The sequence below is a fragment of the Schistocerca americana genome, chromosome 5, assembly GCF_021461395.2.
Source record: "Schistocerca americana isolate TAMUIC-IGC-003095 chromosome 5, iqSchAmer2.1, whole genome shotgun sequence".
Taxonomy (NCBI): domain Eukaryota; kingdom Metazoa; phylum Arthropoda; class Insecta; order Orthoptera; family Acrididae; genus Schistocerca; species Schistocerca americana.
The window spans coordinates 154438530-154466247 of record NC_060123.1 but is presented as its reverse complement, the minus strand read 5'-3'; the positions used below and the strand labels follow the sequence as shown (position 1 = coordinate 154466247).

Genomic DNA, 27718 nt, shown 5'->3' with positions numbered 1-27718 from the left:
GTGTCCAAACGGTACATTATTTTGGCAAGCATCATCATTTGTGCTGTTGATTTGAAACCCCTTTCTGTATGTAGTCTGCACCCAAAGTTGTGTGTGTCTGTGAGTCAGCAGCGGTATTTGTGGTGCAATCTCCAGAGGCGGCATAGTTACTGGGGGGTGCTCAATCTGCCTCTGACATATGGAACTTCTGCTAGTGACTGCCCTCAGGTATGGGTAGCATACCTAACACTGCTTCGGAATCACAGGAGAAAGGAATAAATTACCTGCATGTTCCCAGAAGGTCAGTTCACCTGCACAGTTGATGATGGTGACATGGTTACTCACTGGAATTTTGTGCCCATTGGACATGCGGAACCAGCAATATACATGGTCAGTTCAGTCAACAAATGCACGAGAGAAGGCAAAAAAATCATAATTATTGTAAGATTACTTCTTTGTTTTGTATGTGAAGAGCTGGGGGCATCTAGAATATGTAGTTCTTTCTGACTGATTCATTCACTGAAGGGACACTCAATTGTCACACCAGCATATAGTTTTTCACTATATTATCTGGTGGCTAAATATCAGTTTTAAAATCATACAAAATAAATGTAACAGTTATTGTGTTCTACTTAAGTGTGAAAGGTTATCAGCATGAGATAGAAATAAGTTTGCAAAGCTTAATTTACATAATATTGATGGAGCTTTGCATAATGATTTTCTAAGTTTCCATCTAATTGCATGACACTGACTTTTCATCTGTTCTGTTTATTCTTGAGTGTCAAATGTGTGCTTGCCTGGAATAATTTTTTAAATTAAAACACAGAAGAATTATTTCTTACCTATGCTATGCAAGCAAGTTGCTCTGGCTTCCTTCCATTATGAATTCCCTAATTTTCTTCCACTTAGAAATGTCTCAGAGTCATTCCTAGCTCCTTTATGTTTTCACTGTCTCTATTGTATTGGAAACGTGTAGTTTATTTGGACTTGTTTTGTTTAACAAAGCTGAGGCAAACGATGAACAACGAACGTTCATAGAAAATATTTATGGAAGAGTAGTTGAGAATTGCATCGTGGTTAACTCAAATACATGTCGAAATATTAAGTAATCTGCAATTGGCAATTTTTACCATACACTTTAATATATTTTTAGCATTATGAAGATATATTAAAGTGAATAACAATTATTACTCAGGAAGACAAGCAGCTCTATACTACAGTTGTAATGAACCTTTACTTGATTTTTCAAAACGCACACACTTATTCCATGCCACAGCAGCCGGAGAGATCGGCCATGTATGTTTGATATGTGCTTGCCTGTGTGAATGTTTTATTTCCTGAAGAAGGCTTTCGCTGAAAGCTCAGTACGTTACAGTCTTTTCATTGTGCCTGTCTGCAACTCAATGCGTCATATTTATAGTGAGTGTCTACCCTTTTCATAATACTGTTCATTTTATAAAATCATAAGATATAACTGCTCTATAATAAAAAATAGGATACAACAATAGTTTGAATATGTGAAGTATTTTTAATAACTTTAATAGCAAAACTGTACATTACACAACAACAAAATACATAAAATGCAAAAAATATGACAAGAATGAGTTTTTTCTGTCTTTATGCATATACAAGACAATTACTAACAAAGCATTTCAGTATCAAAAATTGTAGAAAGGTTCTACTGCAACTTTATACTACTCACTTCAGCTACAAATGTGCATAGAGCCGTGCAGTCATGATCCAAGGCCTGGTTAGCCAAATTCTACACAGTAAACATGTTGATTGTCCAAAAATTCTCTGTCAGTAATATTATATTTATAGAAAATAAGGCATTCATATGATTATGGTTGCCCAACATCTAGAAGGTCTCTGAACTGGGACGGGAGCCGTTTTCTGCTAGTACATTTCTTATTGGCTATAATTATAGTTTTCCTTCATTAAAATGATATTTACGATGACAGCTTCAGTACATTTGTAACATTAGTACCATCCCACAGCAAAAGAATGTTAATATTTGACACTATGTTACACTAAATTTGTTACTTAATCTTCACCAAACTAAAACAATAGTCCCACTGTAGATCAATATGAAAAGACTTCCATCAGCAACTACGTAGGCACTTATGAGCAGTTCTATTTACTTAATACCCAAAAATCCAAAATTTACAGTGAACATAGACGGCTGATAGTGACAACTCTGAGTATAAAGGGATATCGACTCAATTTCAATATTATCGTATTCTTTCCTTTCAATAACAAGGCCACACAGCTGCTATGCTGGCAAGGTGCAGTTCTTCCCAACACATGTAGCAGTGTTATTTGCCTTGCTTCTACATACCCTTTCTACTCCCCATACATAATAAACTCACAATTAATAAGTTACAGTTCTTCCATTCAATTCTGCACATCTCCCTTTCCTCTTCCCCTCAAAGATGACTTCTTCACTGTCACCAATACTCAATGTACACTTTTGCTCCTCAAGATCACGTATCGTACAGAATAGTAGCACAAATAAACTGCAGCTATATTTATTCTCTGAAAACCTGAAAAATACAGATACATAGAGACTGGCCCTTCACAGTGTCAAATTATCTGAACATTTCAGACTTTAATGAACAACAACTTTACTACTTTCCAAGCATATTTTTATTGTTTCAGCCATTCACCAAAATTGGCATTTGTCAGTGCATGTTCCTCACTTGTCTTACAGTGCTGCTGAAAAACAACACTTATTGTGCAATTCCTTTTTTGTACATGATCCTAACACTGTCAGATGCCACTCTCACCCATCTCAGCAGAAAATATGGACCATTAACTCTCAACTACTGTATTTCATGATTTTCCGAAGAGCCAACCTGTTCCGTAAGGTAAAGAGTATATATGGTAAACTCTGAACTATTTTTGCTTTCAAGAGTGAGAAAACAATGCAACAGTTACAGCCATGAAAATGAGATAAACACAATCATCACTAACCACATATGGCGGAATCAGAGGTACATATTTATGAACAATTCTACATTTTAATCATAATGGTTACAGAAAGGAAGTGTGGGCACCACAATGGCATCCTTAAAATGGCAGCTTTTCCTAGCTCTGCAATATTTCCCACATTCTCTGCTCTTTTAAGAATGGGTAGCCATGTAGCTTTTCTGTGTACAAAATTTGAACACGAATTGATCATTCTGAAAATACAAAATATTTGTGCATATACAGGGGTCCCGCTCTTAAGGGGCAATAGGGAAAGCGTTAAAAAAAACTTGATAAAAAGAGTGTATGTAACAAAACTTGCACTCAACATATCTTTATGAATGAGAAGAGAAGGTACATTACAAGAGGTCCTGGAAGTGACCTACATGCACATGTGTACACACTTCCAGTTGAATGTTTGTGACTGTTGCTGCCAGAATATTGTTGGATTTCACAGAGGATTTTCGCACCTAATTTGTTGACACAGCAGTATCTGTGGAGAGAGAGAGAGAGAGAGAGAGAGAGAGAGAGAGAGAGAGAGAGAGAGAGAGAGAGTGTGTGTGTGTGTGTGTGTGTGTGTGTAATGTAATGTAATGTACCTTCATTTCTTGGTTTTTTTCCTTTTTCTATTAAGATTTTATAACACTTTTCCTGGGGCCCCTTATGAATAGGGCACCTACTATATTACGTGAAAATGGGAAAAGTGTAAAAACAAGAGACAAAATGGAGGATTGTGGTTATTCTCAAGAGAAATTTCCTTTTGATACAGTGAATGAACATTCTATAATATGCTGTGGTTCATAATTAAATAAATAATTTTTGCAGAACATCAAGAAAGTTTTTGTCCTTTTACCTATGATATACATGAATGAACTTTCAAACCTTGCAACAAATAAAAATTCCATTATTAAAATAGCTTGTCAGCATCTTAAATACTGGCTTTTGGCAAATAACCCATTGTCTGAGCATCCTGCCAGGTAGATACTCTGAATATGGGACAACTTAGGGCAAGGAGTGTCCTAATGGATTCTGATGCTCATGAAGTCAAGAAACTGAACAGATTAAAACTTCAAAAGCTCCATAGAGATAACTATGAGGTCTTGATGTAGTGTGAGTGTGTGGCAACAAACCCTGCATGAAGTTTCATTGGCAGCATCTCTAACCCATCAAAATGAGGTTTACTTGTGAGAAATTTGAACATGGAGAAGATTTGGAACATAGAGATGGGATCTCTTATCTAGAACGTAGCTGAGCAGAGACAGGAGGACCAGTTGGCCCAGGAAAGACTGTCAATGAGCCTGCAACCAAATAGAATGAAGGTATCTTCTCAGAGAATATTATTTGTGGTAGCAGTTACTGGTTTCTGATTTACATAAAGATTTTTTCTACATGTGATTTTTTTCCCCACCAGAATTATGAGGCCCGAAGGAGATCTTTCATATGAGGCTAACTAAAGTTGTGTGTCAACCACAAGGTTGTGACAGTATAAACTTATAAGCTTCTCTTAAAAATAAGAGTATTGACTAAAAACACAAAAACAGATTAAAATTTAATGGAACTAGATGAAATATATACACGATCAAGTACCACGTATTTTGGACATTAACTTCTTTAAATATTAGTTGTCTTAGAATGCCAGGGTTTAAATAATTCGTAGCATTTATTTTGGAGAAGTATTCCTTGTACATTACCTATCCAGATGATGAACATGTTGGGAAGGATTTTCAGCAAATGCCTGATTAGGTCCAATTAACTATTAAAATGAAATAATATCTTAACTTCACCGTTTTCTATGGTATTACAGACAAAGGTATCATCGAGTGTTACATGTAAATGAGAAGATACGCTGGTTGGAAGAATTTACTGTCAGCAAGGCAGGTATCAGGCAGACCGTATACGCGCACGCTAGGCGATTAACAGAAAATGTTATGCTTGTCAACAAATAGTTCGCAGAATCTTATCTGTTGAAACAACAGAAAACATAAAAATTCCTCCTAATGATAGACGGACGCAATAATTTGTCTCTTAATACACCTACTGCAGCCTTTGTCGAAATAATACAGCACATAATACGAGAAATGCGTTCTCGTTAAATGAAATTTTGTTTGAAATTATATGAAATATCACTGTCCACATTTTGATTTGTGAACAACTGGCTAACACATATATCAAACCACGTGAAAATGTGCCTTTGTGTAAAGCACAGTGCTTGCACATATGACAGGTTCGTTCTGCACTGCAGGCTGAGTGGAAACATATGGGCAGCGTTAGTAAGGCAATAGCAAAACGGGAGGCAGTGCAACTTGTGAATATAATCGTTTTAGCTGTGTATGAGAAATGAGTAGAAAAAAATCATGGGGACTGACATTTTCTCCATCAAACACAAGATGAAAAAGAAATGAAAGAAAAATGAAATTTGTCATTCTGTGAATGGATCATCTGGATGTTGTTACCTTAAAACGGGAGGGATATTACTATGAATGTGTCTTAAAATGAGGTATAATACTACAGAAAGTGAAGGACAGCATAACAGAGGAAGATCGTCTGTCAAGTACAATTGCTGAGGTTCACATACAGAGGCCACAATGTTTAACAAATGTTAATGACTCCATATACTCTTCAAAATTAAGAGCTCAGAAACCAGGAAAATTCCTAACACCACAAAAAAAAGAATTCATGGCACTGTTATTAACTATTTACATAAAATTTGCAACCATTTCATTTGCAGAGATGACAATCTAAGCCTGTGTTCTCCACATACAAGCTCATCAAACTATTTGTCACTACTGTGTACAAAATGCCCACCAAACCTGTAATAACTCAGCAGTTTTATATATACATATATCAGTAAAATATTTGCTAATACAAAACTAACTGGAAGCCCCTATGATCACTTAGTTCATCCTTGAGTAATTGGACCCAATCACTGTCCCACTGTTCTAATCACTGCGAAGGTATCACCATTTACTCACAGTAAAGCACAAAGTTAGAAATCTGTAACCTTCAGCCGTGTTGCAGCAACTAAAAGAAAACAAAAATACATCTTTTCTTTACTTCACATGCATCTTTTTAAAATGCACAAGCCAGGAACCACAGGAACCTTCTTTCCTTCTTTTGGCAGCTATCCAGGCCTTGTAGATTATAAGAATCAAACATCTCTTCACAAATATTTATTGTACAGTATTTTATACAAATGTACATACATAATGAATGCTCAGTTTAAGCTGCTGCAGTGACAGCATATAAATCTTACATAGCTGTGTGCTACAAGTAGTCTCAATTGTGCAAATATGTTTACATTACAAACCAATATGCTTTAATATTGTTAAATGTGATTATGCCACAACAGATCATTGACAAATAAAACTATGCCACCATACTGCAACTCAGGCTCTGTATGTCATACTTGGTATTTTAACAATTTATGGGAAATTTTATATGAACAACTGTAACATCTTATTTGTCAGCTACAATACTGTACTACTACACAACCTGATTTATCAGAGAAGCTCAGAGAGATCAAAAATTTCAGAATTACTTCGACTAGATAAAAAGGTATAAAAAAAGTCTACAATAAAGGGAAGTTAGAAAACTACATGATTCAAGCTAGCTGAGGGGCTGGTCAAATAGCCCTCTATTACACATATTCAAAATATACATTTCCAAAGTTCTATGTACAACACACTTTCCAATTAACAATCATAATTTTATTACAATAAAACAATACAAAAGCATCACTGCACAAAATTAAGGGTCACAAAACACAGCTATCTGCAATTCTATCTCTGGGCCTGCTACTGTTTAAAATTACTCCAACAGCAGACTAAGTTATAGTGTAAGATATAGTTTTATATCTCTTACCACATCAAGTGCATTATTTTCCCAATTAATAAAATCATAAGTCTTTATTGGAAGCACATTACCTGAAGGCATGCTTCTAAAGCCCAGCTGGAATGTGAACACCATCCCTGTCAGTCATGTGAATGAGCACATACAAATAAAATTAAAAATTAGAACAGTCTACCTGAAGACCAGGCTCTTAACAATTTAGATCGTTTCAAATCCCCTGCAAATCTAAGAATAGCTCTCTCATACGGAAGAGTTTCAACTGGCTGTTCACCAGTACCAAGCATGCATTCTATGTAGCGATGTACAGCAGCTATTCCTTGTGAAACACGTTGTGTACTGGGTACAGTAAACCTGGACACTGCCGTCTGAGGACGATACAGATGCAGAGGGGGATCCATGTCGTCTCCTTTATAATACCTCGTCTTTCGAAGAACCAATGGTAAAGATTCGTCTGTGTCATGTTCTAAGAGATCAGTACAAAAAACTATTGTTGGTATTTCAAAACTGGTGGTTGTTTTTTTCTTTGTGTCAAAATCATCTAACATACCTGCAAGAGTGTGGTGATACCTAGGCACTACATACTCACCCCAACCTAAAACAGCCACATTCCGAACTTTTCCAGCAGTTCTTTGTATGCAGTCCCTCTCGACAACAAGTCTCATAACTGGCTCTGCTTCCAAATGTGGAAATGGGAAATTCCAGGGAAGCAAAGACAATGCAATACCAAAATTTTCTTTAATTGCTGGATCCAGCAGCACTTGAGCAATTCGGTTTGGTAAGCCTTTGTCATATACTATAAATTCATTTACTCCAATAAGATGATGGTAGCTAAGAAATTCAATGATTGCAGATTTTTGCAGTACTGGTTTAAATCCGGGTACAATGCAAACTGCTGTGCTGTTTTCTAATATTGGTCTGTCAACAGGATAACCAACAGGAATGAAAACATGGGACGGCAACAAACTATCAGTCTTGAAAAATGTAACCCCAAATGGAATACCAGGAATTTGCTTTGGTTTGCAGTACAAGTTATAAGCTATAACATTATCTGCAATCACAGTTTGTTCATGGGTAAGTGCACTCTCTTTTGACTGAATTATTGTGTAACTGAATCTTCCAGTTACTGGGGTATTATTGTCTTCAAACCAAACTTCACAGCTGTACTGTGGAATAGTTTTCCCTGCTTCAACAGAGAAAACTTTCACATGACTGTGGATATCATTCTTTTCCCAGAAGGCTGAATAAACAAAATGTGTGTCAGTCAGTCGTTGCCAAGATGGCAGTGGATCAATGAAACTGACAGATTTCTTTAAATTTTGAGAGATGTTTGGAGGAAGGCACTCAGCCACTTGTCCTGGTTTTCCAAAAAAGCTCAGCACTTCCATAACATAACGCAGCCTGTTGTACTCGTGGCGGTAGAAGAGAAGTGTTATAAAACTTACCACAGACACAATCACCAAAACTAACTGATAGTATTTCTTCATCTTGATGTTTACTGTTGTGAGAATGGAGGGCTCCTCTGGATTCTCTGTGCATGACGTGATGGTATTATGTCTCATACTATTTTCATAGCTCTAAAATAGAAAGGATACAGCCAAATTCTGAATCAATAAGACCTGTCAGAATTAAAAAAGAACATACTGAAGACACAATTAGTAGTAATTTGCCTTACATCACAATTATGCACAGTTTCTGCAGCTCCATACTACAAAATCAGCAACACAGCCTTGCGTTGTTGGTAAAGTAGTTACTTAAAAGTTGAGTGCCCTGAAAGTAAAGTACAACATATTAAGTTAAAAACACAAGGAGGATTGTTCAGTGTTTTAGATGTTCTTGTAAAAAGTATGCAATCAGTGCTCAGCATGAGCTACATACACAAATTTGCACCTATTATAAGCTACATCCTCATTAACTGACACTTTTATAGTCTTCTATATTTTGGAAAAATAGCATATCTGTGCCATCAGCTGTGCAATTTTATATTTATTCTCTACTGGTTTCGATTGTTACAATAACCTTCCAGGACAAAAACCTTGCACATTAATGGATGAATCATACATTTCCATCTCTCATGTGCCATACAAATGTAAAATATATATAATTGTCAAAATAGTCAAATGTGCACTACTGTAATTGTACCAAGGCACAGTGTGTTTATATGGAGTGTGTTAAGACATACTATTATGACAGTTAGGCTATATATGTTCGACATTTGTACGGCTCATTTGTGACAAATGTATTGTTGATCCAGCTTTTTCCAAATAACTGAACAGCTGCAGACAATCACCTACAAAAAGCTCTTCAATATTTATTGGTTGGTTGGTCATTGGAAGGGAGTATGGGTTAAGGGACTAAACAGTGAGATCATCAATCCTTCATCTAAGACATAATCCTCTTGAGTTAGGGACCACCAGAAATTTGATTGAATTGCGATAGTATGTAGTAGTGGTAAGGTCGATGCATTGAAAGCAATACTGATACAAGAAATGTAAAATAACTTAAAGAGAGGTAAAAGTAAGTGGGTTGGGTTCAACTAAGGTGAGAAGAACCTCATCCCACATCTGAGTGCGGCTAATACAGTAGTGGAATAAATAATGCCTTCTAACCAGAAGAGGCTAAAAACATTATGAAAATCAGTTGGACCAACAGCAGTAAAATAAAGTGAGAGAAATAATCACAGCACTGGGTGGGTGGACACAGTCAAATGCCCCCAGGGTCTGGCTCGTGATGGGGGGGCATCCCTCACACAAGGGTCGCCTCCTCCCCCAAATCCCCATTACAGTCACAGAGTCAAAGATGGGAACAGAACCCACTCTCTTGGAGGATGCATAGAAAACTGTTCTACTGTTCTTTGATCAGCAGCTACAATCAAAGACAAGGAATCCCCTTAAGGTCTTTGCCTTTACTGAAGTGCTTCTCCCAAAAAGTAAACAGGGTGTGCAAGAAAAAGGACAAATTTTATTTAAAAAGCAATTACGTTTGAGTAAAATGGGACGAACAGGCCCAGCATGTGACAGGAGACACCCGAATGCTAAAAACTCCAGCCCCACCCCGAAAGCTTTCTGAAATGTCAAGCCTGAGAATAGAAGCCTCTCAACCACTTCCTTGGAAGAAATAAGAACCAGTCTAACAGTCCACACATTGTCTGCTATGTAAGAGGCAAAGGATCTGGAAGAGCACACTTGGCATGGTGAGCCAGAAGGTAGAGGCATTCCACTAGGATGTTAGCAACTGTCTGTAAGGCTCCACAACCAAAAAGGAGGGAGTTCATTATATAAGATGAAACTTAGTGATGGGCCTTAAATTGGTTTCAGCAATCAATCAGCCAGTCAAATTCTTTTTGTTCAGTTGGTTTTCTTCAGTCAAATGAAATTAGTTCCTTTGGCCACATCAGATGTGTGAACATTTTCACTCACTCTCCATGTTTGAGTGCTTTCACTTGTGACAACTGACAAACTCTGGCAGTTACATCTGTAATACAAACGTTTTCACTCATTCTCTGGGTTTGAGTAATTTCATTTACATACTGTTTCAGCCTTTTCAATTATACATGAAAAATCACTAGTGTTGCCAACATCTTTTTGAAACAAATAATATATCTTATTTCAATGAGAGGAGAATAAAATTTATATTTCTAAAAATGATAGTTTGCTGGGGAAATAGAATTATGTGTGTTTCACATTAAGAGACTCGGCAGACCATTACTGGATACTATACAAGCAGTGACTACCAGCTGATATGCTGACAGCCACTTCATATGAATGGAAGGTTATGATTTGCATTAACCCCCTCTCCACCCACTCCTCCCCTGGAAATTTGTGTGCCTGCAATGCAGAACGAGATGCATAAAACATCCCCCCCCCCATCTTTCATCCCCTCTTACGAGGTTGGGTTGTATCTAGAGCTTAGCTCTTTTCAGCCATAGGTGCTTTAATACTGTTGGGACTCCATTTATTTATATTATTTGGAAAAAAATTGATATTTCCTGTTTTACTTGAAATATTTATTATCCAATTCAGTAACAATAATTCTTCAATAATTCATTATGTGTCTGCTATTCCTATTCATTATTACTTTCTTCCTTTTTCCTACTTGATGTTATATCCCGGCATTCGCCTTACGGGTAGGGAAAACTCCTCAAAAACCCCACCTGGGATAATGTATCTTACATAATGTTTTACTTTATATCGTATTTATTCTCTAGTATCTCAATTTATTTAATTTTTATTATAGAACTGACATTACACTTCAGCTTTCATTAACAAAATGGCTAATATTATTAGAAGGTCCAAGTGGAATTGTTCTACCAAATTCTTCATTAGTCTCCCTAATACATTGGGCTACAGTGTGTGATGGAAATATATACTGCTAGCGTGTAAAATTAAAATTCATAAATTCTTCTTTTAACATTTTAGTTGTTAACATACCAGAGTGAAGTCTATTCATTCCTATATCAAGCTCAATAGGTCTGCGCCGTAGCGGTAATTATTTACTAAATTATATATGTCTTGATTTGTAATATAGAGACCTGATCTAGCAGAAATTCGTAGGGTGGTTCTTTTTGTGCTTAAAACTCTTTCTATTTGCTGTTTACTTGCAATCCATAATGGTGCCCCATATTCCAGGACTGGTCTTATAAACGTTTTACAAGTATAAATTAATGTACTATTGGGTGCTCATCTTATATAATCTAATTAACTTTAGGAGACAAATTCTTCTCCTTGCCTTTACTAGGATATTATCTAGGTGAGGCTTCCATGAGAGTGTTGTGTCCATTATAAGACCTAAATAATTTGCTTTTGGTTTTGGTAGGATTTCTTCTCCCCAGAGTTTTAACTTTACTTTATCTGGTGTTTGTAATTTATTAGTAGTAAAATTTCTGTGTCTAAATATCACCAATTGACTCCTCTGCACATTAGGTTTAATATGCCAGGTGCCAATCCATTTTTCTAATTTTGTGAGATTTTGTGTGTTTATATTATTCAATTCTTCAGATGTTCTCTCATTACACCAATAAACTGTATCATCTGAGGAAAGTGCTAAGCCTTCATTCTAATGGGCAGGCTGTGGAATATCAGCTGTATATAAGCTATATAGCAAAGGTGAAAGAATAGTACCCTGTGACACCCTGGCTTCTGGAATGAATGGACTAGAGAGTTTGTTATTGACTGATACATATGTAGGTCTATTGTCAATGATAGAACTAAGGAGTAAGATAAATTTAATTGGGACACCAAAGTTTATAAGCTTGTAATATAATCCTGGTTGCCATACCCTATCAAAAGCTTTTTCTATATCCAAATATAAGGCTGATGCACAAACACTGATATTTAAGGCCTTGGTAATACTAGTACATATTCTAATAATAGGATCTATAGTTCAATGTTGTTGTCTAAAACCTGCTTGTATGTCAGGTACGTCCCATTGGTCTTCTGCAAATTATGTAATTGTCTGTTTAATATTGACTCAAGATTTTCCAATAGTTGATAATAGTGTTATAGGGTGATAGGATGTTGGATTATTTAATAGTTTTCCAGGTTTTGGTAATTATTTTCTCCCCTGGTGCTACTCTAAGATGTAGTGTGCTAATTCCATCCATTCCAGGTGAAGTGTTTTAGCCATTATTTATTGCTTTATCTATTTCCTCTTCTGTAATTTCTTGAATCAGTGCTAATTGTTCTTCATTTAAAACCTCTGGTGATGTAAAAATCATTGATATTTCTTCTTCAACTTTTTGTTTGTGTGATTTATTAAAAAGTGGATCCTTAGGTATTTTATGAGTTTCTATTAAAACTTCTTTAAAAATTTGTGCCTTTTCTTGAATATATTGTAGTGGAGGATCAATGTGTATTTTATCACCTATAATACGTTTAAAAGTCTTCCAGAACTTGTTTGTTTGTGATTTAACAACACACACGTTTTTGCCCATCTTTGTGAGCGAAAATCTGTTAATTGTCTTTTAACAAGCATATTCAACCTGTTCCATTCCACTATCAATTCTTCAAACTGAAATCCTTTTACCGGCAATATATCTTACGTTTTTGTTTTATAGTTGCCAAAATATTTTCAGGTACCCTTTCTAGATTTTCTTTTATTCTTTTTACTGGAGCACTTTCATATTGCGCTTGTTTTAAAGCTGCTACTGTGTCATCGTTATATTGGTATAATTCTTCAATTCTTGTTATATCAGTCACTTCTGGTATATTTTCATCAAGCAATGTTTGATATTTTTCTTGGTCCATCTTTTTTAAATCATATATTACTTTTGTACTTTGTTGGCTTTTGATAGAATGGTACATTGTAGTTCTTACTAACAGTGGTAGATGATCACTAGCAATACTTTTGCCTATCCAGTGAGCAGTAAAATGTCGATGTATATTGTTACTGTATAAAGTATGATCAGGTATTGATGTACCTATGTGGTTTATAAAAGTAGGCTCTTCGTTGTCAACTTGTTGAATATTAAATTTTGTAAGGATAGACTCTAGTATTCTGCTATTTGTATTCATTCCGGAATCTCCAAAAGCATTAGATCTTGCGTTTAGATCACCCATAATAATGAAAGGGCCCAGACTTGTCATATATTCAAAAAATTCTATTGGTAATCTGTCCTTTGGTGAGAGAGATATATATTGTTGTTAAATAGGTAAATTTCTTAGTTCTTGTTTGTGTCTTTAATATCACAGCTTGTACATTTTGCAAATTTTCTGGCAAATCAATCCTAACTGCTGGAAAGTTTTTGCTATGTAATACTGCTATGCCTCCACTAACATTCCTTCCACTGGTATTAGTATCATACCTATGGCATATAATATCCTTGATCTTATTGGCTACTCAGATGCCTATGTCTCTGCAATACCAATCACATTGACGTTTTCTGACTATTAGATGTTCTATTAAATTAATTTTCGATCGTATACCATTTTCATTGACAAAGGCAATATTGGTTTCTCTAGCAATTACATTATTTTCTCGAGGATCCATTTTTATATGCTATCTGCAAAATTAGAGTTGGTTTCTATTCTTTAAGATATTTGTTAAGTACTGTCAACTTTTGGAGAAGATGTTTCTTCTACTTGTATTTTTCTCTGTGGACTATTCTTTTTCAATGGTGGCCATTGCTTTGGTGCCAACTGTAGTGGTTCTTGTATTGTACGGTCCTGAAGATTGTTTATTTGGATATGCATGGAGTTTACGCTCTCTGTGATAGCAATTTTCCTACTGAAGAATTTCTTTGCTACATCTCTAATGGCTGTTTCTATTTTATTCTTCCTATCAGGTAGTATACTGATCACAGCTGTAGTAACTGCTCTAAGCAAATCATCTACTTGAAAATATTTTTCGTCAATGTCAGCTACCTTTGTAACTGGTGTATTGATGCAGTGTACTTTGACAGTTGTGTCAATCAATGCGGCCTCTTTTGGTGTCTTGGGACATCTAACATCGGTTGCTAGGTGGTCTTCTCCACATGTCTGACATTTTGGTTTTATGTTTTTAGCTGTGCAGCTACTTGTAAAATGTTGACCTGCACATTTACCGCATTTTGGTGGCTTTGTGCAGTTGTTAATAGAATGTTCGAAGCTATAACATTTTACACATTGTACTGGTTGTGGAGGAGGAAGCTTTGAAGTTTCTAGTGTATGTGCCTTGCAAAAAATCTTCAAATGATTTTTTAGAAGATAATCTACTGTATGTTGATCACGCATAATCACACACATTTTTGAATTTCCTTTCCTGTTTCTTTGGAGTTTATTCTAACTACCCTGACAAAATTGAAGTCTAGTTTCTTGAGAACTACTTCAACGTCATTAATTGCAACATCAAAATCAACCTTTGTTATGACTACACTCAAACTTTGGAAAAATTCCTGAAATTTCTTTGCTGCTGTTGTCTAGGATTGTAATAAGGTCTCATTGCTTCAACTTTCATTTCTGGTCAGCAATTTGCCTTTAGTTTTTTGACAATTAGTTCCTCAGTATTTGGGTTTTTACTGATGAGAATTACGCTACCATTTCGACTGAATTTTATGTCCTTCATTTCTTGTGCCAGATTTACTTGTTTTAATTTAGTGTACAATGTCTTTGTTGTTTCGCCTTTTTGCTAGATTTGAAACGCAAACTACATGCTCACGATCAGTATAATATTTTGTAATTGTCTCTTCATTGTCAGACTCTATGTCTGTTAAATGGCTTTTTTTCCTTCAGTTTCATTTGGATAGTGTAGCCCTGTTCTTCATTACCTTGAATAACTATGTTAAATGTGTGTTGATTGTCCTCTTGAATGGTGTCTGTAACATATGGGTGTGTATCTCCATTTTGGTCAGTATCTATAACTGTATCTTTCCAGTTGGCTGTTGTGTTGGTGTTGCTTCATTAGTTGTCTCATTTTCAACTAACTTGTGTTTGCATTTTGGTTTTTGTGTGTCTGTTTTCTTTGTCATACTAGCATGAGCTAAAGTGCTATGTCCGTTTGGTTCTACTCACGGATTATTCTTTGCCCTGTTCTGCGCTTTGGCCTCTGCAAACGCGGGCTGATCCGACATGAATGGGGTCCTGGCTTGCCAATACCATAGCTAACTTCCCTATTTCCGGCTGTCTGGAAAACTTGTCTACTGAATGACAGATATAAATGCAGAACACGACAATTTTGATTAGCAAATAAATTTGCTGATTTGCTTCAACTGACTTTGTGAGACAGCTTTGCTGCCTTCTTGTCAACCAGGAAGCAAGCAAACACAAGAGGTAGGAAGCACCCGCTCCTCCTGCTGCCCTGGATGGCAGCACAGGTGATGTGGCATGTGGCGCCAATCAGTCCTGAAGGCTGCAACCATTGTATCAGATAGTTTACAGTGATGGCCAGAGACAGGCTTAACTGTGAAACTGAAGTATCTATATAGGAATGTGAATACTATTTCTTCATGCCCATGCAATTTTATATCTGCTACTTTTTAAAGGCTGTAAAATGTAACCAGATTTGTGTGCACACGATTTCTCTCTTTATTATGTTTATTGTTTATGTAAATAGCAAGTAACGTAATTTCTCCTCAATTATTTTCTGTACAAATAAATGTCTCAATTAGTGTTTAGGGGCTAGATTAAAATGATTTTTAATTGATGGACATCAGACCTTCTCAGTAAAACAGAATTCAAACAGTGCTTAAAATTTTGCAATGTTCCTTTCTCCGTCACCTTTATGCTCAACTTTCTATCCCCAACAATACACCAGCTTAATTAGTTACATGTTAATTGCATCTGAAACATCTTAATCCACAGCAATATATGAGTAAGTTTTAAATGATGAAAAGAAAATTTAGTCTAGGTTCAGTACATAATTAAATTAACCCTCTGGAGATATGGGTGCTCCAGTTGTATACCAATGCCTCAGTTCAACTAAGCAAAATATTACAGACTGGTTTCACTCAGAAGAATGAATGTATAGCTCAGCCAACTAAAACACTAAAAAGTTGTTTATATCAAAGAAAACGATCAATTTTTGAAAATATAATGTAACTGGAAAATGGATAGATAAAGCATTACTCACCAAGGGGTGGCAGGAGAACAAATATAATGGTTGGTTCATTGGTTTAAGTATCAAACGGACCAAACTATGAGGTCATCAATCCCTCCTACCTGTAACAGGCAAGGCAACAAAAATGTGCACCAAAGAAGAGAATAGTGTGTGAAACCCAAGGAAAGAAAACCTCAAAGTCTATCAAAGGTCAGTGATGCCTAGATAAAGGAACAAGGAAGGAGAAAAGAGGGGCGAGGAAGAAAGGCAGATGGGGTGCACTATGCAAGGAGCAGTAGCTAGTGGAGGTCCTTGAAGGCATACACTGCAATGAGGGACATGCTCCTCCTGCCCCCAACAACTTATCAGAGGCTCCTCACCCAACAATACACAGAAATGACTAGCAACATGAGCAGGTTAAGAGAAGCACAAGAAAATACAGGTAGAACACCAAATAGGATCAAACAGACAAGAAGGGTGAAGAAGAGCAAGAGAATGGGTACAATGAGGGTTGGAGCAGATCTCCAAGCCCAGCTGGCCACTGCCCAATCACGGCAGAGGAAGCAACAGGGTGTCCCACCAACCCCTAAATGGATCAAAAAGGCTAAGTTGCCCTCCTTTGGAGAGAGTGATAAAAACCACCTTTACAAATAAACCTTAAAACCAGGACAGCCTATGAGGCATCGTATGCTAACATCATCAGTAGCAAGCCAGGGAGATTAAGAGTCCACCATCAAATGGGTGCACAATAACAATGGGGTGGATTGTCACGATGTAGGAGATGATTACGAGTCAGCCAAGTAAGGCTGATGCAGAGCTGGTAAAGGATGATGGAGTCCTTGCAAGAGGCCTGCATGGTGGGCCTCCACAAACTTTTTATCTCCTTTATCATCCTTAGTTTGTTTGACAAAGTCAGACTATGCCATTCTGTATTACAAATCCTTTGAAACTGATACACAATACCAATTGAAGGTCTAGTGCCAGAATATCTATCTCAAGAGGCGGATTACTGGTAGTAATTTTGGTCAATCTGTCAGAGAATCCATTTCCCAGGATCTAAATGTGACCCGAGGTCCAGGCAAAGACCACTGAGCATCTAAACTGTTCAAGAGCAAAATGGGAATCTTGGACAGTCAGGACCAAGGGACTGCAAAAGTAACACTAGTCAAGAGCTTGTAAACTGCTCAAGGAGGCGCTACGGATAAGGAAGGACTCACCACTGTATGTACAGATATGTTCAAGAGCATGAAAGCTAGCTATCAAGTCAGCAGTGAAAACACTGCAGCCATCCAGCATGAAATGGAATTCATTACATCCAACATGGATGCAAGCAAAGCCAATGTGACAGACAATCATCAACACATCATTACAGACTACTTCCCAATGCCGAAACACACCAAGAATGGAGAAATGGCAGCGGAGGGCCACAGGCAGAGCCAAGTCTTTTGGATCTTGTAATAGGTCTACATCTACATGGATACTCTGCAAATCACATTCAAGTGCCTGGCAGAGGATTCATCGAACCACTTTCATAATTCTCATTATTCCACTCTCGTACAGCGCGTGGAAAGAATGAACACCTGTATCTTTCCGTATGAGGTCTGATTTCCCTTATTTTATCATGGTGATCGTTCCTCCCTATGTAGGTCGGTGTCACCAAAATATTTTCGCAGTCGGAGGAGAAAGTTGGTGATTGGAATTTCGTGACAAGATTCTGTTGCAACGAAAAACGCCTTTCCTTTAATGATTTCCAGCCCAAATCCTGTATCACTTCTGTAACACTCTCTCCTATATTTCGTGATACAAAACATGCTGCCTTTCTTTGAACTTTTACGATGTACTCTGTCAGCTCTATCTGGTAACGATCCCACACCATGCAGCAGTATTCCAAAAGAGGACAGACAAGTATAGTGTAGGCAGTCTCCCTAGTAGGTCTGTTACATTTTCTAAGTGTCTGCCAATAAAACGCAGTCTTTAGCTAGCCTTCCCCACAACATTTTCTGTGTGTTCCTCTCAATTTAAGTTATTCGTAATTGTAATACCTAGGTGTTTAGTTGAATTTACGGCTTTTAGATTAGACTGATTTATCATGTAACCAAAGTTTAAAGAGTTCCTTTTAGCACTCATGTGGATGACCTTACACTTTTTGTTATTTAGGGTCAACTGCCACTTTTCGCACCATTCCGATATTTCTTCTAAATTGTTTTGCAGTTTGTTTTGATCTTCTGATGACTTTATTAGTCGATAAACGACAGCATCATCTGCAAACAACTGAAGACAGCTGCTCAGATTGTCTCCCAGATTGTTTCTATAGACAAGGAACAGCAAAGGGCCTACAACACTACCTTGGGGAATGCCATAAATCACATCTGTTTTACTCTATGTCTTTCCATCAATTACTATGAATTGTGCCCTCTCTGACAGGAAATCACAAATCCAGTCACATAACTGAGACAATATTCCATAATCACGCAATTTCACTACGAGCTGCTTCTGTGGTACAGTGTCAAAAGCCTTCTGGAAATCCAGAAATATGGAATTGATCTGAAATCCCTTGTCAATAGCACTCAACACTTCATGTGAATAAAGAGGTAGTTGTGTTTCACAGGAACCATGTTTTTTAAACCCATGTTGACTGTGTGTCAATAGACCGTTTTCTTCGAGGCATATCAACATTAACGATTTGGGCCTGTAAATTAGTGGATTACTTCTACAACCTTTCTTGAATATTGGCCTAGACTCTAGACAGTGCTGTGGACGAGGGATGCACCATGGAGGTGTATGTGAGTAGGCCCAAAGAAGAGGTGGTAGAGAGGGAAGCTGAAGTTCTGAAGAAAAGGACCAGTTGCAGATAGCGATCATAACACCACACCTGGGTCACCATTGTGAGAGGTGGATCTCTGTAGCTGGAAAGACGAGACAGTATTTTGGATGCCATTGGGAGCAGCAGATGATTAATGCATAAGCGATCAAGTGTTGTTGGCACAGAATGTGCAACGGTTGGACCCCTGCCTCCACTGGGAAGCTGATTACAGGGCTAGTCCGAAATGCGCCTGTTGCCAGCCATACCCCACAGTGATGTATATAGGGTCCAGCATATGTAATGTCAAAGGTGCCACTGAGCCATACGCGAGACTCCCATAATTTAGACTGGATTAGACCAATGCTTTGTAGAGCCATTGGAGAGTGGAGTGGTCTGTGACCCAGTTGGTACTGCTGAGGTATCAGGGATCATTGACATGCTACCAACATGCCTGCTTTAGTTGATGAAGATGGGGGAGCCACATCAGCTGAGCATCAAAGACCAGTTGCAAAAATTGATGAGAGTCCACCACATTGAGGAGCTGGCCATCAAGGTACAGATTCAGATGGGGATATACAGTACATCAACAACATAAATGCATAATGCAGGTCTTGGTATCTGAAAATTGGAAGCCAAGAGTGAGAGCCCAGACTGCACTCTGTAATGCTCCCTGCAGCCTGCATTCAGCAATGCCCATTGCAGATAAACAGAAATAAATGCAGACTTCATCAGCATACAAAAGGGTACGCTGTAGGTCTCACAGCCACTACCAGACCACTAATAGGCACTAACAAGAGAGGGACATTCAAAAGAGAGCCCTGCAGTACTCCGTCCTCCTACATATGGGAGGTGCTACACAGGAGGCACCAACCTATACCTGGATAGTGTGACATGAAAGAAAGTTCTTGATAAAAATTAGGACTGGGCCAAACTGCCCCCACTCATGTGATGTGGCAGGATGTGGTGGCACCACGTAGAATCATAAGGTTTATGCAAATCAAAGAAGACTGCAACAAGGTGTTAGCGACGGGCAAAAGCCGTTCTAGTAGCAGACTCCAGTGAACTAAATTATCTGCAGTATAGTGCCCTCACTGAAAAGAACCTTGCATTGAAGCCAAAAGGTCCCAGGATTCAAGGGACCAATACAGCCTCCGATGCACCATATGTTCAAGTAACTTACAGAGGGCATTGGCTAAAAAGATCAGGTGATAACTGTCCACCTGAAGAGGTGGTTCATCCAATTTTAAAACTGGAACAACACTTTCTCACCAATGGGAAAGTAATTCCCTTTCACTGCAGAGACAGTTGGAAAGGACAAGTCTATGTCTTTGGTTAGCCACACCAATAAGTATTAAAGCTAATGTTGATCGTGTTAGGACTGCAACCAGCTTTGTGGCTGGTTGCTGTCCTAACACAATCAACATTTGTCTTCAAAAACAGCCACGGTCTCCAACATGTCATCATATGACAAAATTGCAAAGTATTAAAGCATTTTGATATGCACCTAGTCTGGCCCAGGAGCCACATCAGGGCAAATGGTAAGGGCACTGGTGAATTCCCACTTGCTAAGTGGGGTGTTATAAGACTGCAGGCGGCAGGGAAAGATAAAAGGGTCATTCCAGAATCTCTAAGAAGACAGAACACGGGTAGATAGTGGACAGACTGCAATGCCCGGGCAAAATGCTGAGCAAAACACTCATTTAAGTCCTGGCTGGTAAGGACGACATCATTCAGAGAAATTAATGGGACACCTGTAGGAGTACGGTGGCCAAAAATGTGCTCCATCTTTGCCCACATCTTCGAGAAGGGAGTATGCGGTCCTACGGCAGTGACATATGGTTCCCAAGAAATCTGTTTCTGGCATTTAATTAGATAACACGCCTAGGGATGAAGCCTTTTGAAGGCCAGGAGGTGGTCAAGACATGAATGCCACTTAAAGCGCTGGAGGACACGACAGCTGCAGCAATTTCGGGGTTCCTCCAAGAAACAGTCTTCCGTGGGGGAGATCCCTTGGAAGTGGGAATCACTGTAGCAGCTGCCAAATGGATGGCAGCATCTATCAAACTCTGTACGGACTCATCAGTACCATTGTGTGGTGGAGTGCTTAGGATGGCAGCCAAGGAAAATCCACCTTCATAAAAACCTACCTGGAAAGGTGTCTAGATGTGTGATGCTGAATAAAAATTAAGAAACTCTGATTTGATCGCTGTCGCACAAATTGTTATGAACTTCCCACTGAACAGAAGAGAGGAATCCAGGGCCACAAATGGAGAGATCAATGGCTGAGGAAGTGATGTGTGCTGCAATAAAAGTGTGTGGGAGCTCCTATGTTGAGGAGGCAGCGGGCATTAAAATGCCCAAGGAGAAGGAAGAATGGAGGGAGTTGTTGAAGCAGGGCAAGAAGAGCAGGAAGTGTAGGAGGCTGCCCAGTCTGGGGAGTGGGAGGGGGAGAGGGGAATAAATATCACATATTGTGATGTCTGTGTGGACTAGCATACAGACACCACAGGAGGCTTGCAAAGAGCCAACCTGTTTCCGGCAGAAGAGTTGGTGAATGAGTATCCATGAAATGAGAGTCCTGCAATATGACACAAGCTACAGAGTAGAGAGAAAGAAGAGACTGCAATTCTAGAAGGTGACAATAGCAACCACTGCAGTTTCATTGGTGGAGGGTAATACAAGAGCCAGGATGGATGTCAAATCAGCCAGAATCGATCATTGTGCCAAGTCAGTGTCCATCACCAGTGAGGACAGAGTGACAGCCATGAATGTAAGATCGGACCCTGACTGAGAGGGAGGGGGCACTACCCCCTGAATGTTGGGAAGAGGGGGGGGGGGGGGGGGGGGGAGGAACCTCGTCCTGTTACTTAAGCCTCCTTCGGTGGATGAGAGGAGGTGTGGTCAGGAAGGGGGTACATCACAGGAATATCCCGATCCAAGAAAGAACAAGCAGCCTTGAGACCCACAGAGTGTAGGTCCCATGTCCAACTCGAAATAACAGGTCCTGGAGACACTGTGGAGAGAGGCTTCTTGGGTGAGCCTCATCCTCAGTGGGTGCCAGAGAAGAGGGTGTCTTCTCTTGTCAAGGAGAAGGAGCAGTTCCATGAGGGAGGAAATGGGAACTGCCCATGAGATGGAAAGGGGGACTGGATGTAGGTAAGGAGGAGTAAGAAAGAGGAGTAGGAGGGGGAAGAGGAGGAGGAAAGGGTGCAATATAAGCAAATGTTGACAATAGAAGTACTGGGTGGAGATGGCCTAATTCTGTCATGCCTCAAAGTAGGATGGAGGGTCAAGATTTTCGAATTCCTGAATCTTTCTTTCCTTTTTACAGACTGGGGAAATCTGGTGAGTGAGGAGAGAGAGCTGGAATAGTTCATGCAATTGGTCAGCAAGGTGCAAGGACTGCACCACGGAGAAGGTGGCCACAGTCGCTGCAAGTAAGATATGCATCACATTGTGAAGAGATGTGACCAAAATGGAGACACTAGAAACAGCACGGGGGAGGTGGGATATAGGGCTTCATGCTGCTACAGTAAACCATAACCTTGACTTTTTCTGGGACAGCACCCCCTCAAAAGTCAGAATGAAAGCACTGGTATCAACACAATTGTCCTTAGGACTTCTCTGGACTCACCAGATGAAATAAATGTCACACCATGCCAGATTAGTCCTTACCTCCTCATCAGATTGAAGGAGGCCCTTCCACTCCCAGGTTTACATGAGGCGGCGACAGCTCAGGTGCCAGAAGTGTGATGCCTGTGTTGTCAGGGGCTCAATCAGATGGGTAGATAACAGCCACACCACACTGATTGGCTACTGTGAGGGATGGGGGGGGGGGGGGGGGACAGGGGGGCTTACAGTGGGGAAAGAGGGGGGGGGGGGGAACCCACGCTGGAGATGCTAGTGAGGGAGTTCTTTGCCAAATGCTAGGGACGGAGTTCTTCCCCAAATGGCTCACACTTTGGAAACAATTTAGAAATGGAGGTCAAACCAGATGGATCAGAAATGCTGAAAAAAGGGAGAATGCAAACATGAGACAGAAGAGGGAACGAGAACAGCTGAACCAAGGGAACAGCCAGACCGTCGCCAAGGGAAACACCGTGGTAGAAAAGGGGGGGGGGGGAGGGCAGGGGCTAGGATAGGGAGGAGCAGATACAGGGAAGGGACTGCAGCCCTCAACAGAATACAGGTGGAAATAGCTCAGAGCTCCATGCATGCCACACACATACCCATACAAGAGCTGTGGGCCTCCAGGAGGGACAAATATGGTATTTTGGACTAGGTCACAAGGTAGCCGATGTATCGTGAGTAGATATTTTATCCATCCAACCACATTAAAGAGTGATTGAAGTTGAAAGAGCGAATACATGGTAAAGCTGACTGAAAAATCTACAGACTGATTCAACTTTAACAGAAAGAATGAATAGTTCAGTCAATATGTAAAACTACAACAGGATGTGTTGATTGTTTTCATTTGGTTGCTCCCACAAACTGGTTTCACTCAAAAGAAATGAATGAATGTATGGATGAAAGAAAGAATAACAATCCCCATATCTAAGAATATAGCCAATTAAGGTTATTATTTTCATACAGTTTTCCCATCACTAATAAAACTATGGGTTAATCTGGTACGACTGATGCAGAGGTGATATAGGATGGTGGATCCCTTCCAGAAGGAACAGGAGGAGTACCATGCAAATGTAGTCTTATTGATAGTGCAGAGTTTATTATAGGGGCTTGAAGCCCAACAGATGTTCCATCTCCAAGTGAGTACTCATAAACCTGCACCTGGAATCATCAATGTGAACATTAGGTAAATAATCTGTTCTGTAGCTAAACAGTCAGCAGGTAATATTATTATGAGTAGCAGATACTCCAGGTTGACTACGAGAAAAACTGATTAATAACAGCCTGGAGACTATTAATTGTGTCATTACAAACTAAAATGTCTTTGAAAGAGGTCTGCGTAATAAAATTTTGGGCTCTGCTAAAGACTATCAATTCTGCTGTTAAAGGACTACATGTTGCCAGCAATGAATGTTGCCTCTGATTGGTGGGAGATGTTAAAGCATATCCTATATTAGGTCTATCTGTGATTTTAGAGCCATCAGTGTAAGTGAAGGTAGCATCCTGACACTCCTGATAAACAGAGGCCAGAGATCATGGATGCAACAAACTTCAGGTTCTTGAAACAGATCAATTCTAATTCACAGGCTAGATACAAACCAAGGAGGAGTGTATGCGAACGCATGGGTAGCACATTCTAAGTGTGTTAGGCGGAGGTCCCAGTAGAGGGTCTCAAGGCATAATCACACCTGAGGGAAATTAAGATATACTGTATTTACCTGACTACCTCGATCTGAAGCTTCCAGTATGTCATGTGAGGAAAGTGCGAGTTTCACATAATCGATGTTTTCAGAAATCATTCTGGTTGGCATGAAGGAGGTTGTTCCATTTGAAATACCTCATTATGTTTGAGCTCAGGATATATTCCAAGATTCTACAACAAACTGTCATCAAGGATATTGGATGATTAGTTTGTGGATCACTTTTACTACCCTTCATGTAAAGGGGTACGATCCATGTTGGTTTTTTTTCTTTTTTCTTTTTCCAGCTACAGTAAGCAGTATTTTGTTCGAAGGATCTAGGGATACCTCAGGAATTGCTTGTTTTGCCCACAGGCTCTGCTACCAAGGCACCTCCAAGTGTACCCAAAAGATCCCAGCTCCAGCATGCAGACTATCTAGCAAATAGCAATGGCCAGTCTTACTCCATGATGATGTACTAAGTCCAACAGTTTCAAAGGTGAAGGTGCTTCTCAGACATTTTTTAAAAGTATGTTTAAAAAAAGCTGCTGTCACATTCGGCCAATCTTTAGTAGAAAAATATGATAATGTCAGTGGTTTATCAAAGAGGAGTCCCAATAATCGAGAGTGCATAACTCTGTCCAAATGATGAGTACCCAAGTAATATTCTGATTTAGGTTGAACTGTGATAGACGGAAATGCATGACTTACATTTTCGTGTGAGAAAACTGGAAGTCATGGGGAAGAAAACCAAACAGAGGCTCTTCAGGTGGCATCTTTGAGGTGGTAAGTGAAGGCTACATACCGAGAGCTGTACCAAATGCAAAAGTCGTCGACATACAGCACAGGCTCGACCAGTGTTCTGATGGAGATCAGAATCCCACTCATGGTGACAAGGACGGTTGTAACACTCAGCATGGAGCCCTGAGAAATGCTGTTCCATTGGACTCCTGGTGAACTGAGCAATGTGCCAATTCTAACTCAAATTGATTAGTGGGATAAAAAAAATGAATAAAAATTAGAACAGTGCCTTGAAAACCCCAGTTAAGGAAGGTAAGTAAAATGTGATGGTGTCAAGTGTTAGTGTATCCCTTGTGTAGGTCAAAAAAAGACAATGAGATGTTGGTATTTAGAAAATGCCTGTCAGAGTGCTGTTTGGTTTCCTTCTACCACGCCCTTTGCCCCTCTGACAGCATACTTGACATAGGATGGCTATAGTAGGCAACAGGGATTACTGAGTACTACTACAAAGAAGCCAATAACAGTGGTACCCAATGTTAACAAATGGAGCAGTAATACATTAAAACAGGATATTACCAGTCAAATAAAATATATACCAAGCTTGTGACATAGCCTTGTTCAAAATGAACAGTGGATAACTAATTGTGAGTAGAGAAAATCATCTTATTTCTCAAATTGGATCAATTAGACTGTTCCGTTTCTAATTTCGGCAGCTATCAATACCAATATCATTAGGAGAACTACTGACTATCAGCTAGTCTATCCTTTCACATGTGCAAGACTATAAATACCTGGAGATGACAGGAATTATGCATACACTGGCAGTAAGGAAGATACAACCTAAAATATGTCAACTGCAATTAGTCTTATGGCCATAATATGCACAATCACCATTGCACCAGCAGCAGAGGAGACAGGAATTTTAGTGGTGGGAAAACTGTAAAAATCTTGGAAACTCTGAAGAAACTTTGGGTTGAAGCAAAAATGAGGTAATATGGAATTTTACTGATTCACAAAGAAATGAGTCAAAGTAAGGGGTTTGTGGAAAAAGCAAATGTTTCAATAAGTCACTTCCACTGGAAGATGAGAAACATGAGTCAAAAATTACACTTCTAACTGTCTCATCTGTCTGGAAATACAAAATATTTATGTCATACTTGCTTCTTACAATGAGACTGCTGGATATTTGGATTATGCTGTTGTATCTTACAACTGTAATAGTGTGCTGAGGTGGGAGAAGAATAGGTACTTTTGCATACTTGTTTCCTAATGGTTGACAGGGACTAACTTATGAAGTAAACAGTCTGAATATTTAATGTCAGTTTTATCTGACTTGACTGCAAGATTCAATTTTGACGACAAATTTTAATTGCTTAACAAGATGATTGTTAAGTAGTTTAAACTGGACAACAGAACATTAATATATTATTTTCTGTTTTTCCTTATCTGTCAATACAAACCCACTCGCATGTCAGAGTTAAAGAGTGGCATTAGCACGAGCTCTGCAGATGGTCATGTAAGCCGAAAACCGGTTAACAATAAGAGTAATATTGTAGAACAAAAACAAACTGGTGCTTCTCATTTATTGTGATCTAAATACATTACCATTTTGTCTCCTCATACTTACTCTATAGCATGTATTTTAAGAATAGCTACTAACAGAAGTACTAACAACACTGTAGACTGTGGAGAATATCAAGACAGTCGTATGCCTTATTTCTAAAATGGTTATCACCACGTTCTCCAACTCAAAACAAAGCAGATTTCGCAGGGCATGGCAATAGTAACAATCTACCAACTTTCTATGAATGAAAGCCTACTTTATTTGGACAGACAACTCTTAAATTGCGGATAAAATGTTTAACTAAATGGCACTGAACGGTAAAGTGATAGTATGTCATGGCAGTTTAAAGGCAAAGCAAAATTCTAATGAGACATCATTCTGAAAACCTATCTAGGTCTTTTTTGACTGTAAAATTTATTTCTGAAATTTGCGAGCGCATCTGCATGTGAACATACACGAGCTGGAGTGAGACTCATATCAGAAATCATTTCAAAACACTAAACGACTGACACATCTTTGAACTCCGTAGGCTACAAAACTTCCTACATATGAAAGTATTCATTTTTACATAACGAACAAAAAACGGAACCAGTCCGTTAGAAAATACAGATCTAATTAATAATATGAGAACTGTCAGGTTATGCACACCTATTTAATCAATATTTTATAAATATCAGAGACCAAGTCACGAGAAACTTCACGCTATTACTCACATTTGAAAAGGGCGCAACCAATTTGAGCGTTCTCAAAAGTGCCGCAGCCCACTTGGGAATACTACAACACTTGTTCCCGGTCTGTCGACACCAATATTATATATTCTCAGTGCAGTAAAATCTTTACCGATGAAATACATCGTTTCTGTGATATTTGATTACGCACATCGCTGTAGTTTATCCGTACGACTTACATCTTCAATAACAACAAAACACACACACCATCTCATCCCCACTCTCACATACAAGGAACAAACACCGAATTCTCATAGACTCACACTCACAACAT

The 27718-nt window shown here is 38.8% G+C and overlaps 1 protein-coding gene across 4 annotated transcripts; it reads right to left on the bottom strand.

Annotated features, from left to right (window-relative positions):
* Positions 1–1502: 1502 nt before the first annotated feature.
* Positions 1503–27718, bottom strand: LOC124615312. 4 transcript variants are annotated; one of them, XR_006979775.1, is made up of 4 exons: positions 27430–27718; positions 8468–8562; positions 8238–8369; positions 1503–2522 (listed from the first exon to the last, which is right to left on the bottom strand). XR_006979775.1 is itself a non-coding variant. In XM_047143100.1 (4 exons), the coding sequence occupies exon 4, from the start codon at positions 8352–8354 to the stop codon at positions 6957–6959; it is 1398 nt and encodes a 465-aa protein (XP_046999056.1). In that variant the 5' UTR covers positions 8355–8369; positions 8468–8562; positions 16336–16424; positions 27430–27718; the 3' UTR covers positions 1503–6956. The 4 variants fall into 4 exon arrangements, 3 of the variants coding, with proteins under 3 accessions (XP_046999056.1, XP_046999055.1, XP_046999057.1); XM_047143100.1 differs by adding an exon at positions 16336–16424 and having other exon boundaries at positions 1503–8369; XM_047143099.1 differs by having other exon boundaries at positions 1503–8369.